This window comes from Poromitra crassiceps, assembly GCF_964638095.1.
Source record: "Poromitra crassiceps genome assembly, chromosome: 13".
Classification (NCBI taxonomy): Eukaryota; Metazoa; Chordata; class Actinopteri; order Beryciformes; family Melamphaidae; genus Poromitra; species Poromitra crassiceps.
Window position 1 is genome coordinate 16,823,061 of NC_139644.1, and position 17,027 is coordinate 16,840,087.

At 45.3% G+C, this 17,027-nt stretch overlaps 1 protein-coding gene across 1 annotated transcript in view; it reads left to right on the forward strand.

The window, feature by feature from the left end:
- sdk2a (sidekick cell adhesion molecule 2a) overlaps positions 1-17,027 on the forward strand; it is a gene marked incomplete at its 3' end in the record, with an annotated part of 72,814 nt that overhangs the window by 25,287 nt on the left and 30,500 nt on the right. The window contains exons 9-17 of the mRNA XM_083649180.1: positions 1,784-1,900; positions 2,168-2,335; positions 4,674-4,776; positions 7,102-7,278; positions 8,213-8,349; positions 9,556-9,703; positions 11,876-12,016; positions 12,365-12,546; positions 16,897-17,012. Coding sequence (XP_083505306.1) covers positions 1,784-1,900; positions 2,168-2,335; positions 4,674-4,776; positions 7,102-7,278; positions 8,213-8,349; positions 9,556-9,703; positions 11,876-12,016; positions 12,365-12,546; positions 16,897-17,012 — 1,289 coding nt within the window. The remainder of the gene's footprint in view (positions 1-1,783; positions 1,901-2,167; positions 2,336-4,673; positions 4,777-7,101; positions 7,279-8,212; positions 8,350-9,555; positions 9,704-11,875; positions 12,017-12,364; positions 12,547-16,896; positions 17,013-17,027) is intronic.

Here is a 17,027-nt window from a genome sequence, read left to right on the forward strand (position 1 = left end):
AGATAGATAGATAGATGGATGCATGGATGCATGGATGGATGGATAGATAGATAGATAGATAGATAGATAAATGTAGTAGCAAATTCTGTACGAAAGACCTGCAAACAATAGCATGATGTTACACCCAAGCAAGTGTGTGAATAAAGGCCCAGAACAATGATCTCTCTGTCAATTGTATAGCTTGCAGGGGGGGGGGGAGATGGGGGGGGCAGCCCCTCTCATCTGAGAAGATGTAAGTTGCAGCCTCGTTTAGGCTCCTGAAGGCCGTCTCCAGGCAGGTTTGTGTTGATCTCATAAGCTGTCAAAACAGGGACGTTAACTAATGGTAAGAGCACATTTGCTTCAGAAAGCCGACTCGACTCCGGTGAGAAGAGTTTTCTTATGAAGACTATAGGACTGATTAAAACTACTATGGTTTACTTATTGCTGGATTCTCAGAGCTGGAGTCTCAATAAATCAAGGCTATGATAACACGCAGAACATATGGTAAGGATCCAGAGATGATAAGGTCTCGGTGACAAAGGACCATTAATTGGCAAGGATTCATCTTTGTTAAGGTGGAGAGATTGTTGAAAGTGCAGTTAGTGCACTCACACACAGAGAAGAAAAATAACAAAGCACAGTCTACTGTATATTTAAGGCATAAAATAACAAACGTATAATTGCCTCAAAAATAGATAGCTAGATAGATAGATAAATAAATAGATAGATAGATAGATAGATAGATACTATAGATAGATAGTCAGACAGACAGACAGACAGATAGATAGATAGATAGATAGATAGATAGATAGATAGATAGATAGATCGATAGATACAGTAGATAGATAGGTAGAGTAGAGTAGGCGAGAGACATGTTTTTTTTCCCCAGCGCGAATGACGCGAAATTCGCATCATCGCCAAATTTCAACTCGAGCGGATACGCGCAAGTGAAGCGTTCCTTTCGCCTTGGTGTGAACGTATGAACGTCATTATACATACATATTATACATATACAACATATTATATTGCTATTCATGTACATTGCTATTGAAATACAACATGTGCCATGTGTATTTGCAATGTGCATTGTGCATTAGTGCATTAGAATATCAACTGCTGCTCATCTTCCATTCTCTGTTCTCCCCCCACCCTCCTCTCTCAAATCGTCTCCTCTATTCTCATCTCTAATCGGCTTTTCTCCCCCTCTCTGGCGTGCCTCCTACACCCGTCTCTCCAGTGTGTCTGTTCCTCTCTGGCGTGCCTCCTACACCCGTCTCTCCAGTGTGTCTGTTCCTCTCTGGCGTGCCTCCTACACCCGTCTCTCCAGTGTGTCTGTTCCTCTCTGGCGTGCCTCCTACACCCGTCTCTCCAGTGTGTCTGTTCCTCTCTGGCGTGCCTCCTACACCCGTCTCTCCAGTGTGTCTGTTCCTCTCTGGCGTGCCTCCTACACCCGTCTCTCCAGTGTGTCTGTTCGCCGTGACACATTTGTCACCTCAGATGCTCGGGCAATTATTGGCTAGTTTGGAACGGGAGAATGAGCGGGAGTGGCGGAGCGATGGTTCCCCCCCCCGGAGCTTTACCGGAGAACCAGACCTGACACACCGCCCCTTTTGTCAAGTCTATTCAACTCTTAGCCGCCATCTGTTTTATTAGAGAGAAAACTGTTCATATCCTTCGTTATCACCTGTCTTACCTGATTCTGTGTGTGTGTGTGTGTGTGTGTGTTCGTGCGTGCGTGTGTGCGTGTGCGTGCGTGCGTGTGTGCGTGTGTGTGTGTGTGGATGACCCCCTCCCCTGCCAGGTATCGCTCCGAACATCACGGCCGGCCCCGCCGACAGCGCGGTGATTGACGGCATGTCAGTCATCCTCCACTGCGAGACCTCCGGAGCCCCGCGGCCAGCCATCACTTGGCAGAAAGGTGCGTGCAGCTCACAGCACGCGGCTCTGAGGCTCTTTGATACATTACTCTGAGTTAGACTTGGACAAGAGCTGTTCACCCGAATGAGAGCGGGTGTTTTCTCCGAACACCTTTTTTTTCCTTTTACTTTTGCTTCGCTGCTTTGCCGCTGTTTCTTTTCCCTGACGTTTCTTCGATAACCTGATCTCTCCTCCCCCTCCCTTTTCCCCCCATTAACCATCTCTCCCCATCAATCACGCCCGTCCGTCCGTTCGTCCGTCCCTGCAGGTGAACGTGTCTTGGCCAGTGGCTCGGTCCAGCTGCCCAGGTTCACCCTGCTGGAGTCGGGCAGCCTGCTGATCAGCCCCTCCCACCTGTCGGACGCTGGCTCCTACACCTGCATGGCCAGCAACTCCAGGGGCATAGATGAGGCCGCGGCTGACCTGGTGGTCTGGGGTAAACATGGATGCAATCTGCATATTGTTTGCATCCTGCAGACTCTTCAGTTTTGGCTTCTTTTTTTTAACAGGTGCAATGTGAAAGATTTCCCCAGATGCTCCAAAGTCATAAGGGGGCAGCGTTTCACATGCACTGCACTTTTCTTTGCTTTTAGCGAGATTGACAATTCAAATCACTGACAATATGGTTTGAAAGCTACTGTACTGGCAGGTACAGTACAGTAGGGCTGTCACTTTTCATTCGAAATTCGAATGCAACTTCGAATGTGGGGGAGGGGGTTCGTTTTCGAAATGTAATTTGAATGTTCGAATTTATTTATTTATTTATTTTATTGAATTTTTTTTTTTTTTTTTTTTTTTATGAACCAAAATTAACCAACTGCTGCTTGCTGGTAATGTTAATCCCATGTCAGAAAAAGTCTCCAGATTTGTCGCGTTAGTCTCTTCTGAGAAAGATTGTCTCCAGGGTCTGAAAAGTTGTCTCGAGTTGGATGCAGCCAAGTTTGTGAGGCAGTGTTGTGACTGTGAGCGTCCAAGCTAACACGTCGGGCTGATGCCCGGTGGCCTGCAGTGGGTTGCACCAGCTGTGCGTAAGTTGAAACGTAAGCTAGTTTGAACGTAAAGTCTCACTAAGTCCGAGTTTATGCACTACTAAAAATATTTGGGTTGCACCAAGTGAAATAGTTACAACGTAGGCATAAGTTAGAACTTAAAATTTACACCTACGTCTTACTAGGTGTAAAGTCCTCCGTAAAATAGCAGTTGGCACGGATTGCAACTTGGCACCGTGGCGCATCGTTGTTTTGCGTCCGCAACGCGCTCTCCGTGAAAAATTACACCCTTTGATATTTATGACTCACGCTTTTGTTTCCCACAAGCTGCAGCACTGCATACAAATTAAAATAACCGCAACAATTTAGTGAGGCAGGATGGTGGTATAGCCTACAATACTGATGAAGAGCTCACAGATAAACGTTAACAGTAATATGAACCTAAACTAACGTTACTCAATAACGTTCTCATTTGATTAGTGTTGATGAAATATGAAAGCACTAATTTGCGGTGGGCAACATGTCCTGTTTTCACTCCACTTAAACAACCGTAAATAAACACCGTTTCCACCGTGCTTTTCACTGATTGGTCACAGATACTGTACACGTCATTGTCTGCGACACTATTTTGGTTAGTATGGACTTTAGGGTCTACTAGTTAAGATGTACCTTACGTCTCCGTGGTGTAACCAAACAAAGACACAACCTAGTGTCAAACTAACTAGTTTGAACGTAGCAGTTAGTGTGGACTTTACACCCTAACTTAAGACAGAACTTACGTTCAGCTGGTGCAACAGGCTGCTGGACTGAATTTTTTTTTTTTTTTTTAATTAACCAAAAAACTTCGAATATATTCGAACGAATTTCGGGGCAATTAAAGTTCGTTCGAATTTTATTTTGGGAAAAAGTGACAGCCCTACAGTACAGTAACTTGTAACCGAGCGTCCTGGCTAGTCTGTTACAGTAACGTTAGCTAACCCTTTCATGTATGTCGATGGAGAATGCGCTAGCGCCATATCTGGGACATATAGTAAATGAAAACACAGATTTGGGTGGTCTAACCTAGTTTGTTAGTTAGTGGATTATTTGAGCGTTCTAGTCAAGTAGCAGCTAGGGTCCAATTGAAAGATTTGGTTTATTCCACGGTATAGCTATTGTTGTGTTTATTCCCAGGGGCTTCTTCGCTCATTTCTTCTCATATCGACATTACAGTGGCTCACTATTGCCTCTTGAGGTAGAAGTGGTATAGCACAGGACAGATCGGAGCTAGCTCAAGGCTAGCTGGTTAGCATGTTCATTCTAGTAGATATCTCTGAAACACAGTATAGAAGACCTTTTACATGATGTACAAACGATTGGTTTTCAAGATCTTACTGATAATTTTAGTTACTTTTTTATAAATCCTGGTGAAATCTTACACATTCTACCTTTAAATTAAATTGACTGGTTAGCCTACATTGTCCCCAACATGTGAACATTGCAGAACTATGAGATCAAGCCAAACCATTGGAGTCTAGTTTAATCCATGTCTGAAAAGTATACATGTACAGTAGGTACAGTAAGCACCAGCTTTCGATCCCTGTCACCAGATTATGACTGTATAATCTACCGATCATACTTGTACACATTTTTTATGTATTCTCTCATTGGAGGTTTGAATCGACCTGATTTGCAAGCAAATAGAGTGAAAGCTGTGACTGAGTCCAGTGTCAGCTCAGTAGGCTCAGTTCAATCAGGCGTTCAAACACACAGATTGTGACCGGTGACCTCGGTGTGTGTTCACAGCGCGGACCCGCATCACCAGGCCGCCACAGGACCAGAGTGTCATCAAAGGGACCAAGGCTGTCATGACCTGCGGTGTCACCCATGACCCCAGTGTCACTATCAGGTAAGGATGTCACCTGGTGGCTGTTGCCCTTGGCTTTTACAGACCAGTGCAAGATGAAAGGACTTTGTCAAAATTCCAGTGAGTTGTAACAACTTTCCCTCTACTACAGGGATGGGCAATTATTTTTCCTGGGGGGCCACATGAGAAACCCATATTGTTGCCGGGGGCCTTTTTGTTGTTTGTTGTTGTTGTTGTTGTCATGCCATAGACTCAGCTCTCAGTCTTAATCTGTTTCACTACTGTAAGACTGAGAATATTACTATTTAAATCTTTTCATAACGTTAGGTGGTGCTGCTGTTGGAAGCCTTGCATCGGAGAACCAATCATGAGTGTTGTGGGCGGGCCTGCTTTCTGGGGCAGTGACGCTCATGCAGAACCGGTGTCTCGCATATTAATCACTTAGAAACAAACGTGACGTGTTTCATCCGGCCCCGGTGGCTAGAGGTATTTCCCCCAGCGATAAGCCCGACTCCCGAGGCTAACGTTACAGAGCCTGCTGATGACTTCACAGCGCTTCACAGTAGCAAGCGGACCACTTCCGGGTAGGAAAAATTATTGTAAAATAAACAACAGGTATAAACTCTCTTTGCAGCACATCAGTGTCTTGCTCTATATTGGAACTATGAAACATTGCATTGCCGCTACCAAATCAAATTCTACTAATAAATGTAGGCGTGTCTGCTGCCGGCCGTTCTCGCCGGGCTCAATGAACCAGATTTGGAACAGTAAATTCCCAGACGTTTGGTGGTTAGGTGGCGCTGTTGGCGCCACTCACCAAACGTCTGGAAACCCGAGACTAGTCATGCCATAACCTCTAATTTTATCACTAGATTAAATGATAGAAAACATACTGTGAACTTATTTGTCAAGATTCATTATATTGAAAAAAACCACTAGTCCAAACAGCCAATTTAGGTAATCTCATTCTATGTTTTTAGCTTCATGAGTAAAATGGTGTGGTTTGGGCTGCATAATGCCCAGATCTGCTCTACTAAGGCAGCCTATCACACACACTTTTAGAAGATTGGAAGTTTGACGTCACCTCTTTTTTCTTTTCTTTCTTCAAAAGCAGTTCTTGACACACCCCCAATTTAGAAAACAAACTTGCTGTTGTACTTAATTACTTTATGAAATCTGCAAGGGATCTTGTAGCGTTCGTTTATCCACCCTTCGACGACCTCCTATGGGAAGACTTTGAAAGTCTCATAGTCAGATTGAGGAATTAGCTGGTCTGCTTTCCTTTCCCTGCAGACTGTCTTGAGCGTGATAGAGTGTGTGTAGCATCATGCGTCTGCCTGCGGGGGGGGGGGGGCGGGGGGGTATGTCTATGGAGCCTAGTGATTAGAGTGGCTGTCACCTGTGGGCCCGTGGCATTGATCAGATCTGGGGGTAAACAGATGAATATGTAAACAGAGTAATAACTTCAGACAGCGCCTTTAATTAAACGCAACACAGAGGAGATTAGCTGGAAAGCGCAAACAGTCGCAATTAATCACAGGAGCTTCTTGTGTGTGTGTGTGTGTGTGTGTGTGTGTGTGTGTGTGTGTGTGTGTGAGAGAGAGAGAGAGAGGCACGGAGGAGAGAGGTTCTGTGACAGTGAGAGATGGTTTTCAGATTCACATGTCTTTGCCGTCAGCCACACAAAGCGTTTCATGTGGTGTCAGCGCCTTCTGTGTTTCCCTGTATGAACTGACACAGAACACGTTCGCTGTCACAACACTCAGTCACACACACTGATGCTGCAGTGCGTGTGTGTGTGCGCGCGTCAGCGCTGTAGGCAACAGAGGTGGAAAGTAACTAATTGCATTTACTCTCCTTACTGTGATTGAGTAGCTTTTTTGTGTACTTGTACTCTTTTGAGTAATTTTTTTAAATAGGTAGTTTTACTTTACTTAAGTACCGTACATTTTGTTTGAAGTAATGTAATTGGTTACATTTTAAATGGCTTCAGTTACAGAGTAAAATAAATCTAAATTTCCCCCAAGTTTGAACTAGGAACTGCACACCAGAAACGGTCCAGTCTATTGGCCCTCGCTAACTGTCAGTGTTGCCAAGGAAAGTCGCTATTGGCAGCTCAAAAAGTTGCTATATGTCACCAGATGACATCATATGCTAATTTGCATATCAATAGCCTATATAACCTACAGACCCCCCTCGCAACGGAGGGAGGGGGGCTACGCTGTGTGTGGGAAGCGCTGGAGGGCATTGTGAAGTGCCTATTTTGAGATTTTTTCATAGGAAAGATGATATACCCCTAGCCCAACCCCCCCCCCCCCCCCCCCCCCCCTGCAAAAAGTAATGAAGTTACTTGTAACTTGTGTGCAGGTACGTGTGGGAGAAGAGCGGCTCCATGGTTGACGTGAACACGTCTCCTCGCCTGCGTCTGGATCCTGACGGGACGCTGCACATCTCCCAGACGTGGTCGGGTGACATCGGAACATACGCCTGCAGGGTGACCTCAGTGGGCGGCAACGACTCGCGCAGCGCCCACCTCCGAGTCAGGTCCGCATACTGTAGCCACCACTGTCTGCAGCTGCTTAGCTTCCTGTCTGTTTTTCCCCCCAGGAAACTTGATTTAGATTTTTACATTCAGAGGAAATAGATAATTACACATATTATTACAGTCAGGTGACATCTCGTATGCTAATCCCCCCTCCCCATTCTTCACCCATACATACATACATACATACATACATACATACATACATACATAATTTACATATGAACATACATACTGTACATACAGTACAAACACACACACACACACACACACACACACACACACACACACACACACACACACACACACACACACACACACACACACACACACACACACACACACAGGGTTCCCACACATTAAACATCAAATTCAATGTATTTTCAATGATGACTTTCCAGGCCCAATTCCCCCAAATTCAAGGACCCAAGACAGCGTAGTTTGAGATCAAGGTCAATTACTGTGAATTGAGAATATTCATAATGAGAACTCACAGGCAGTGACTCCTGCACTGGCCACCTCCGAGTCAGGTCCTCGCAGCCGCCACTCGTCTCCACCGGCTTGTCTTCCTGTCTGTTTTCTTTCATTTAACTAACTCTGACTGTGAGATAATGGACGGATGTTTTCTGATTGTTGTGGTTTATCACTGCTTTTCTCTCTAATCCATCAAACCTGCTATGGATATTTATTTATGTCTATTTGATTCTGTTATTTATTGCCTGTCTTGTTCCCATATCCTGTTTCTTTTTATCTCTTTGTCACGCACGCACGCACACACTCTCTCACACACACGCACACACACACACGCACACACGCACACACACACGCACACACACACACACACACACATACACATACACACTCACACACGCACACACACACACACACACACACACACACACACACACACACACACACACACACACACACATTCAGGCAACTGCCCCACGCCCCAGAGAACCCCATAGCAGCTCTAAGTGTGGCGGAGAAGAGGGCCATCAACCTGACTTGGGCCCAGGCCTTTGATGGCAACAGCCCCCTGATCCGCTACATCCTGGAAGTGTCCGAGAACAGTGAGTGCTTCACAACTACACTTATTTATTTATTTATTTATTTATTTATTTATTTATTTATTTATTTATTTATTTATTTATTTATTTATTTATTTATTTGCACAAAGCAAAAATCAAGAACAAACGAAAGGAAACAAAGTAAATAGATAAAAAACATTGTGCAGGTAGAGAGACAAGAAACCCTAATGGGCTTATACGATGTCTCTTACCTAAGAAGTTCAACCAAATATTAACAACTATTACATCAAAGCATACAATATAAACAAAAACAAGAGAAAAGAACAAACAAAAATAATAAAAAGGCAAACAAAATGAATCAAAACATCGCAAGGTAATGAGATGGTGATAGAATATATATTATATACTTCTACTAATATATATCTATCAAAAAGCAATCAAAATGAGTTAGTAGACAGACAGTTTAAAAGGCAATGTGAGGTGTAGTGTGTAATGTGTGAGGACTATGTGTGACTCAGCAGAGAGGTTCTGAGCTTGGATATGAGTTGAGCGATGTTTGGCTATGTTGATATATGTTTTCCATAGTATGGCTCCTCTGTAGCAACATCCTGACTACAGAGCAGTACCTGAGCAACAATGTTGGGCACATTACTAAAAACAAAAAGTAATGCATTACCTCATTCCTCCAAAGTAATAGTTACTTTACTTAGTCATTGCTGCGAGCAGCCACTATTCTACATTATGCGATATAATTGATGGATTAAATCAAAGTAGTTGGATTGCGTCCACCCCCTCATGCTAACTGAATGGATGACAACTTATTACGAGGCTAATTAATCAAAGGATGGGGTCGGGATATAGTTTTTAGATAATTTGATTTCGTAAGGGAGTGATAAAATGAATGACTTTTTTTTCCCTTTTATTAGTAGCTGTAATATTATTGAAAATGAAATGGTAATTCATTATACCACTTGTGATTGGGAAAACTAATAACATTACTGTATCAAGTTATTCAGTAGTGCATGAACGCCCAACGCTGGTGGGCAGTAATAGTCAGGAATAACACTGAATTTGGATTTTGCAGGTGCTTAAAAGGTGTGTTTCACAGAAATGAAATGCTCTCACAAGGACATTTATTGTCATTCGTTGTTGCTCACAGCTTTGTCTATTTTGCATTTGTGTCTCTTCCATCCAACCATCTGTCCATTCATTCATTCATTCATTCATTCATCCATCCTTCTGTCTTAGATGCCCCATGGACAGTGCTGCTGGCCAACATTGAACCAGAGTCTACTGGGGTGAGTGTCGGTGGCCTCATCCCAGCACGCTCCTACCAGTTCCGCCTGTGTGCCGTCAATGACGTGGGCAGAGGCCAGTTCAGCAAGGAGACTGACCGGTGAGTGCAGCCACTCTACATTTCTATGCCTCCGTCGGCGATGGCAGTGGCCTGAGGCATTATGTTTTCCAGTTGTCTGTCCGATGCTTGTTAACGCGATATCTCAGGAATGCATTGAGGGAATTTCTTCAAATTTGGCTCAAACGTCCACTTGGACTCAAGGTTGAACGGATTGAATTGGGGGGGGGGGGGGGGGGGCTTGGTGAGGGAAAAGGGGCATACTGTTAGCCTGGGTAAACCCAGCCTCCACGTGACCTGCTCTCAGTCACTACACTAAGCTACGCTAGTGACTGAGAGCAGGTCTGAGAGCAGGTCACGTGGAGGCTGGGTTTACCCAGGCTAGCATACTGTAGCTAGGGATAGGAAGGTCGTAGAGAGTCTGGATTCGAGGGGTGGGTTGGGGAGTGGCTATGGGGATGTGGGTGGTGGGAAGGGACATGGTGAGGGAAGGGGGTGGGGCTAGGGTAAAGGGGCCATAGATAGGGAAAGGAAGGCCGTAGAGAGTCGGGGGTTCCAGGGGTGGGTAGGGGTAGGACCATTTTCCATGTTGAAAACGATTAGCCATGTTGTTGAGGTACCCCCATCAAACATTTCCGACAGTGCCACAAGGCTGAATGGCCACACCACTGTGCCGTGGGCTTCAAGGTGTTTGTGCTTGTATGAGTCTGGACAGACACGGATGTCGACTCCAACTTGACTTGTTGGCGGAGGCGTACAACAACGAGGCGGTTATTCCTAGCTCCCTTTAAAGAATGTGGCGAGCGCTCAGTGCGGCTGGATGTGAATGCTCACTCTGTGCACAGCGTCGTGCTGCTTTCAGGGCTTTCACAGTTCTGGAACAAGCCGTCCCGCCCCGCCCCGTCTCGTCTTTGCAGTTCAATAGAAAAGCCCGTGGTTAGTTCCTGTAAGTCCACTCCTCTTCCTCCTCTCCTGTGGGAAGGAGTGCGAGATGAGCCCACATCGGCACAGGTCTTTTCGAGATAAAAAACCCTGAATGAGCTGAAATTGCGCTTTGTGAAGACTTGATGGGTGCGCTGACCCAGCTTCATCGCTCTCTCGCTCGCCCCTATCTCCTATTAACTGCCTTTTGCCGTACTGCAATACAGAGAGAGGCTTGAAAGAGTCGGCGCTTCACACAGACTCAAATCTCAAGTGAATTCTCATGACTAGCGAGACGGAACTCTCTTAATCGCACTCGCGTGCACTACTGTACGCACGCTAACCTGAACACACAAACACACACTCACACACACACGTGCGTGCCCAGATGCGCAGACACACACACACACACACACACACACACACACACACACACACACACACACACACACACACACACACACACACACACACACACACACACACACACACACACACACACACAGCACCTAAATTCAGCCCATCACACATCCACTCTCTCTCCCATGCCTGCACAGCAGCACAGCCGGACCTGGATCGCCCACATCAACACAGCCCATTTGCTCCTGTTACACTCGTGGAACTCCCTTCACACGGCAAGCCTTCACCTTTTGTGCCACACAATCCCTCATTGAGCTGAATCCCTGTGTGAATGTGCTCAGACAGGCGCCGCCACAGGAGGAATGGCTGAGCACCAGGGCTCTTCTGAGGCATCTCTCTCCGGTACACCCCTCCTCTCTCGGCTTTATCTCCTCCACAACCGTGATCAGGCGCTCTGGGAAGAAATCAAGATGTCATCTTAAATTGACTTACGGGAAAAGTCTGTCTGGCTCGCGTGCTCTCTCTCTCTCTCTCTGTCTTATTCTCTCTCTCTCTCTCTCTCTCTCTCTCTGTCTTATTCTCTCTCTCTCTCTCCCTCTCTCTCTCTCTCCCTCTCTCTCTCTCTCTGTCTCTATCGTACTGCCCCATTTTCAGGCCTCTTTGATCGTTGTCACAGCGAGAAGTCCCTCAGAGGACAGTATTACAGAGAATATCTTTTGCACTCAGCCATGGCCACACGTATCCCAACTTTGCTTTATGCTGTGTAAAAAAAAATATATATATATATATTCAAAAAAAATCATACAAAAGCAAGCTTCCTTATGATGTGATGTCTATGATGAAATGGCACAGAAATGTGCAGAAACTCGCTGATAATTAATGCATGTCTTCTTCGCTCTCTCTTCTTCACGCCTCTGTCTTCTCCCCTTCCAGACTGTCTCTCCCAGAAGAGCCCCCCAGCGCCCCCCCTCAGACCGTCATCGCCAGTGGCCGCACCAACCAGTCCATTATGATCCAATGGCAGCCGCCGCCAGAGAGCCACCAGAACGGCCCGCTGCAGGGCTACGTCATCAGGTAAGACCGGCACCAACTTCCCCCTCATTTCTGCACAGGGACGGGTGACGCCATTCCACATGTGATAATAACTCTCATGTCAGTGCCTTTTTTTTCTCTTTTTTATTCCCCGGCACTTTTCTCCTCATTCCTGCTCACCGCTGCAATAGAATAATTGGCCCCAATTAAATATCTCCCTCTCCATTCATCTGTTGTCACCTCTCTGGCTGTAACCGTTTTATAACCGTTCTGCATGGCTTCTCTTTCATTACTATTCTCCCCCTTTCTTTTATTGAGATTGGTGCGCTGTAATATATTCATATAATCATGTGTCGCCCCGCTCCCCGTCTCCCCCTCCCCTCCTACCAGGTACTGTCTCTCGGGTTTACCGGTGGACTGCCAGATGAAGAACATCACCAACCCGGACCAGACCAACCTGCTGCTGGAGGAGCTCATCATCTGGACCAACTATGAGATTGATGTGGCCGCCTACAATGGGGCGGGCAGGGGCACCTACAGCCACAAAGTCACTGAGTGGACACTGCAAGGAGGTGAGGGCAACACGCAGACGCCTCTTCTGCATCCCTCTGTATTGTGTTGTAGTGCTCAAGTCCATGTCGAGTCACGAGTCCTGAAATGTAGTCCAGGACTCGGAAGGTGGAGACAAGGACTCGGACTTGTTAATTGATCAAGATCTTTTTTTCTGTAATATGCCATAATAATTTGGCATAAGTTATTGATAGCTATATTAATACTGTGACATTATTCAATAGAAGAGAAAAGTAGAGTGCGCACATCTACTTATGCAGGTGCCGGACAATGTGAATCCACCAAGAGCAAGAAAACTCGTTGGCCTCAACAGAACTATAAAAATAAAATAAGGTCCGCACACTGGAATTAGGATGCTCCCAGGAGCATCCTAACCTTATTTTATTTTTACATTATTCAATAGACCCTTTTCACGGGGGCCATGCTTGGAATTTGGGAAACCCTCATTAGTGTTTTGCTTGCACCTGTGTTTATTCTGCCTTTTCGACACAAAATGGCCCCCGTGAAAAGGGTCTATTACGAGCAAGGGCAGGCACATGTGTTCCACCTACATGTGGATTCACACTCATGTTCAGTCACTCCGGACTCTGACTCAGGTCATTGGGACTCGACTGACTCTTCTTTGGTGACTCAGACTGGAACACTGGGGACTCAAGACTCAACTCGGACTCCAGATATAGTGACTTGACTACAACACTACAGTATATTGTACACAATATATCCTGATGACACTTAGCGGTCCCATCAGACTAGCTCAAGTCAAAGACAAGGGGTCCCCAACTTACAATTGCTTTAGTTTTCTGTCCAAATTTCATTTATCAGCTGACAGCTGCAAACTCACCTTGCTAATCCCTTATCTTAGCCTTAGCTTATTGCAAGAACCCTGGGAGTGATGTTTGAGGTAAACCTCTGTTTTGATGATCAAAAGTAAGAGTTATCCGGTTAAAAAACCTCCAGAAGGTGTTTTAATTTTGTTATCCTTTGCTGACACTGAAAAGGTGTATCAGCTTGTTTAGGCTGTACTGCGTTTCTCTTAATGCCCGTCTCAGTTAGGTTTCTCTCTCTCTGATCTGCAGTTAGTGCAGCAGCAAGGCTTTTAACTCAATCGAAAAGATGTGATTATTAGCCCCATTTTAGCTTCTCCACGCTGCTTGCCAGTACATTTTAGGATTGATTTTAAGATATTACTGATCACATTCAAGGCTCGTCGTGTTGGACTGACACCAAGCTACATCTCTTACCTTTTCATTTCTTAACAAGCTAAATCACAGCCTGAGATCCTGTTAGGCATTCCAAAATCCAGGCTGAAAACAAATGCTATCAGTAAGAACACCAGTACTGTGGAATAAGCTGCCTGAGGACTTCAGCATAGCTTCTGCACTTCCTCTAAATCTCTCCTAATAATATACTACTATAAATTTGCTTTTGGGCGTTTTTATCTTTAGATTCATCGCTATCATCTTATTTTGTTGTCGTTATTTTATTATGCGTTTATTGGCTCACTCACTGCTGTTGGTTGTTATTGTTTTCCTTATCTGTTGTTCTGTGAATCACTTTGCAACTTTCTTTTGGAAAATGCCCCCTAAATACAGTTTGCTATTATTATTATTACAGTATTAAGTTTAGTGCAGCATTTGAAATACATCACAGTATTCTTATTGACCGCCTGGCGAGCTGAGTTTGCCTCTCTGAGCACACGCTGTCCTTAATTGGTTCTGCACATAAATTACTAGGTGATCTCATGTTTCAAACTTCGCTTTTGATGTCGTCAAAGGAAGCTGCCTTGGTTCGCAAATGTCCTCATTGTATATAATCAGAAGACACATTGTGAACACCCAATATGCTCTTTGCCTGCCTGTCTTTTCTAACAATCACTTGGCAAAGATAAAACGGAGAGGATTTTATTCGGCCGCAGATCCAAACGGAACGCTCTTTTAAAAGGTCGGAAAGTTGATCTCAGACTGTTACTTAACCTTTAAACCCCACATTAACATGGTCACCAAGTCCATTCCCTCTCTTCTAAGAAGCTCTGGCAGCCGATCAGAATGCAACAGGCTGCTGAAAGGTTAATTTATGCTTTTATCACAAGAAGATTGGACCATATTCTTTCTAAAGGTCTTCCTAAGAAGGCAATTCATCCATCAGAGCGCTTGCACAATGCTGCGGCTAGACTGCAACAAGAACTAGAGAGAGAGAGAGAGAGAGAGAGAGAGAGAGAGAGAGAGAGAGAGAGAGAGAGAGACCATGCAGATACAGGTCAGCAGCATCAGCTCATGTTCACATCAAACATCAGAATGGGGGGGGGGGGGTGTCATCTCTGTGACTTTGATCGTGGCATGCTTGTTGGTTGTTGGTGCCAGACACGGGCTGGTTTTGAGTCTTTCTGAAACTGCTGATCTCCTGGGATCTTCACACGCGGCGACAGTCTCTAGAGTTGACACAGAATGGTGCGAAAACCAACAAAAAAACCATCCAGCCTTGTTGATGAAAGGTCAGAGGATAATGGCCAGAGACTGGGTCTAACTGACAGAAAGGCAGCAGTACTGTACCTCAGATAACCTCTTTACAACTGTGCTCGCTGAGCAGGAAACAGCATCTCAGAATGCTCCACACGTCGAAGCTTGAGGCGGATGTCACTTTGGTAGCCGGTTGACATTGAGCTGAAAGCTGAGGCGTACCCAGTATTAGTATAAGTGCTCGGTGAGTGTATCTCAGCATCCCTGTCATGTTAAATCCCACTCCGTCAGAGATCCTCTGCTCCGGACTCGCTAAACATTCCCAGGAGCACGCGACGCATGTAAGGAAATCAGGAGTGTGGAATCTCCTCTGCTCAGAGACATTAGAGAGGCAGGCTCAGGAGACGTTTGTAAACGGTGGTTGAAAACCTCTCCTTTTAATTTGGCCTTCAGCTCAAAGCATTGTGTTTATGGGCCCATTTGACCTTTAACCTCACTACGGTCCGTATCCCCATGCCCCGCCTCTCTCCCGCGCACACATGCATTACGCACGCTCCTCTCTCTCGCTCTCTCTGACTGATACTGTAATTGCGTTGAGCGTGTACGCTGTGGCGACGCCGTAGGCAGCTGTTCATGTTTATTTTTGCTTCTCTTGACGATCATTGCTCTTAATATCGTGTCGCCGCCGTTTTTCATCTTTTACGGTCGCCAGCGCCGCCTGTGAAGAACCGTGAGCTGTTTCCTATGTATGAAAGGTGTTCTGAAGCTATATTTTTTTATTTTTTTTTATTAATTTCTCCACTGCTGATTCGCCCCATATATGATGATATATATATGATGTGTGTGTGTGTGTGTGTTTGTGTGTGTGTGTGTGTGTGTGTGTGTGTGTGTGTGTGTGTGTGTGTGTGTGTGTGTGTGTGTGTGTGAGAGAGACATGACTATTTCTGTCAGTTTCCTTTGGCTAGATGATTATGAAAGACTTGAGATATGCTTCAGAAATGTTCTGCGGGGCATTTTAGCTTTAAAATCTAGGAACGGCAGCGTACTTTTTGCCGAGTTTGTTTCCGATGTTTGTTCTACACACATTTCAATGTAATAATAATGCATTGTGTCTTGTAAGCCCATGTGGACTGGACTGATGACTGAAGTGCACGCCACTGAAAATGAATCAATCAGTCAGTCAATCATGGGTGCAAGTTGTTGTTAGTCTGTTTCGGTTTTCACTGTTTTGCTTGGCTTCGACAACAGACATTTGCAAATAAGCAAAATGCACCACGCTTTGCAAGGAAACCCATGTGTTTGTGCAGATTGTCTGTTTAATTAACACAATTTGGAATCCTGGCGGGCTTGGAAAACAGGACCATTTTATTGCCATTGCACATCCCTAGCAAAAAAAATAATAATTATTTCATCATCCAAGTCATTGTCAGCGAGTGACAGTGAACAAGGCATCCGAGTTGTTTCACTGCCTGCTGTCTGTTCGTAAATTAATGAGATGTTTCTGTAACTCCATGAGGATTGCGTAGGAATAGGTTGACCAATACCGGCCAATCAGCTTCATTAAATAGGTGACTCCTGGGCTATTTGACTGTATTACATCAGAATGGCATGCTCACTTCAAACACACTGCTCCAGGGTTCACCTGGAAGCAGGCTGAGGCAACCGCTCTCACACCCAGTTTGATTGGCATGTTCTTACCTCCCCCAATGAGAAAGTGCCTGCTGTACATTTTCCAATTTTACTCTTCTCCAACTCCTAACTACTCTCTCTCTCTCTCTCTCTCTCTCTCTCTCTCTCTCCCTCCCTCCCTCTCTTTCTCTCTCTCTCTTTCTCTCTGTCTCTCTTTCTATCTCTCTCCCTCACCCTCGCTGCCCTCTCTCGCCCTCTCTGGATCAGTGCCCACTGTGCCACCAGGAAATGTACAAGCGGAGGCTGTCAACTCCACCACGGTGCGTTTTACTTGGAGTGCTCCAAGCCCTCAGTTTATCAACGGGATCAACCAGGGATACAAGGTGAGCGGCCCCTTG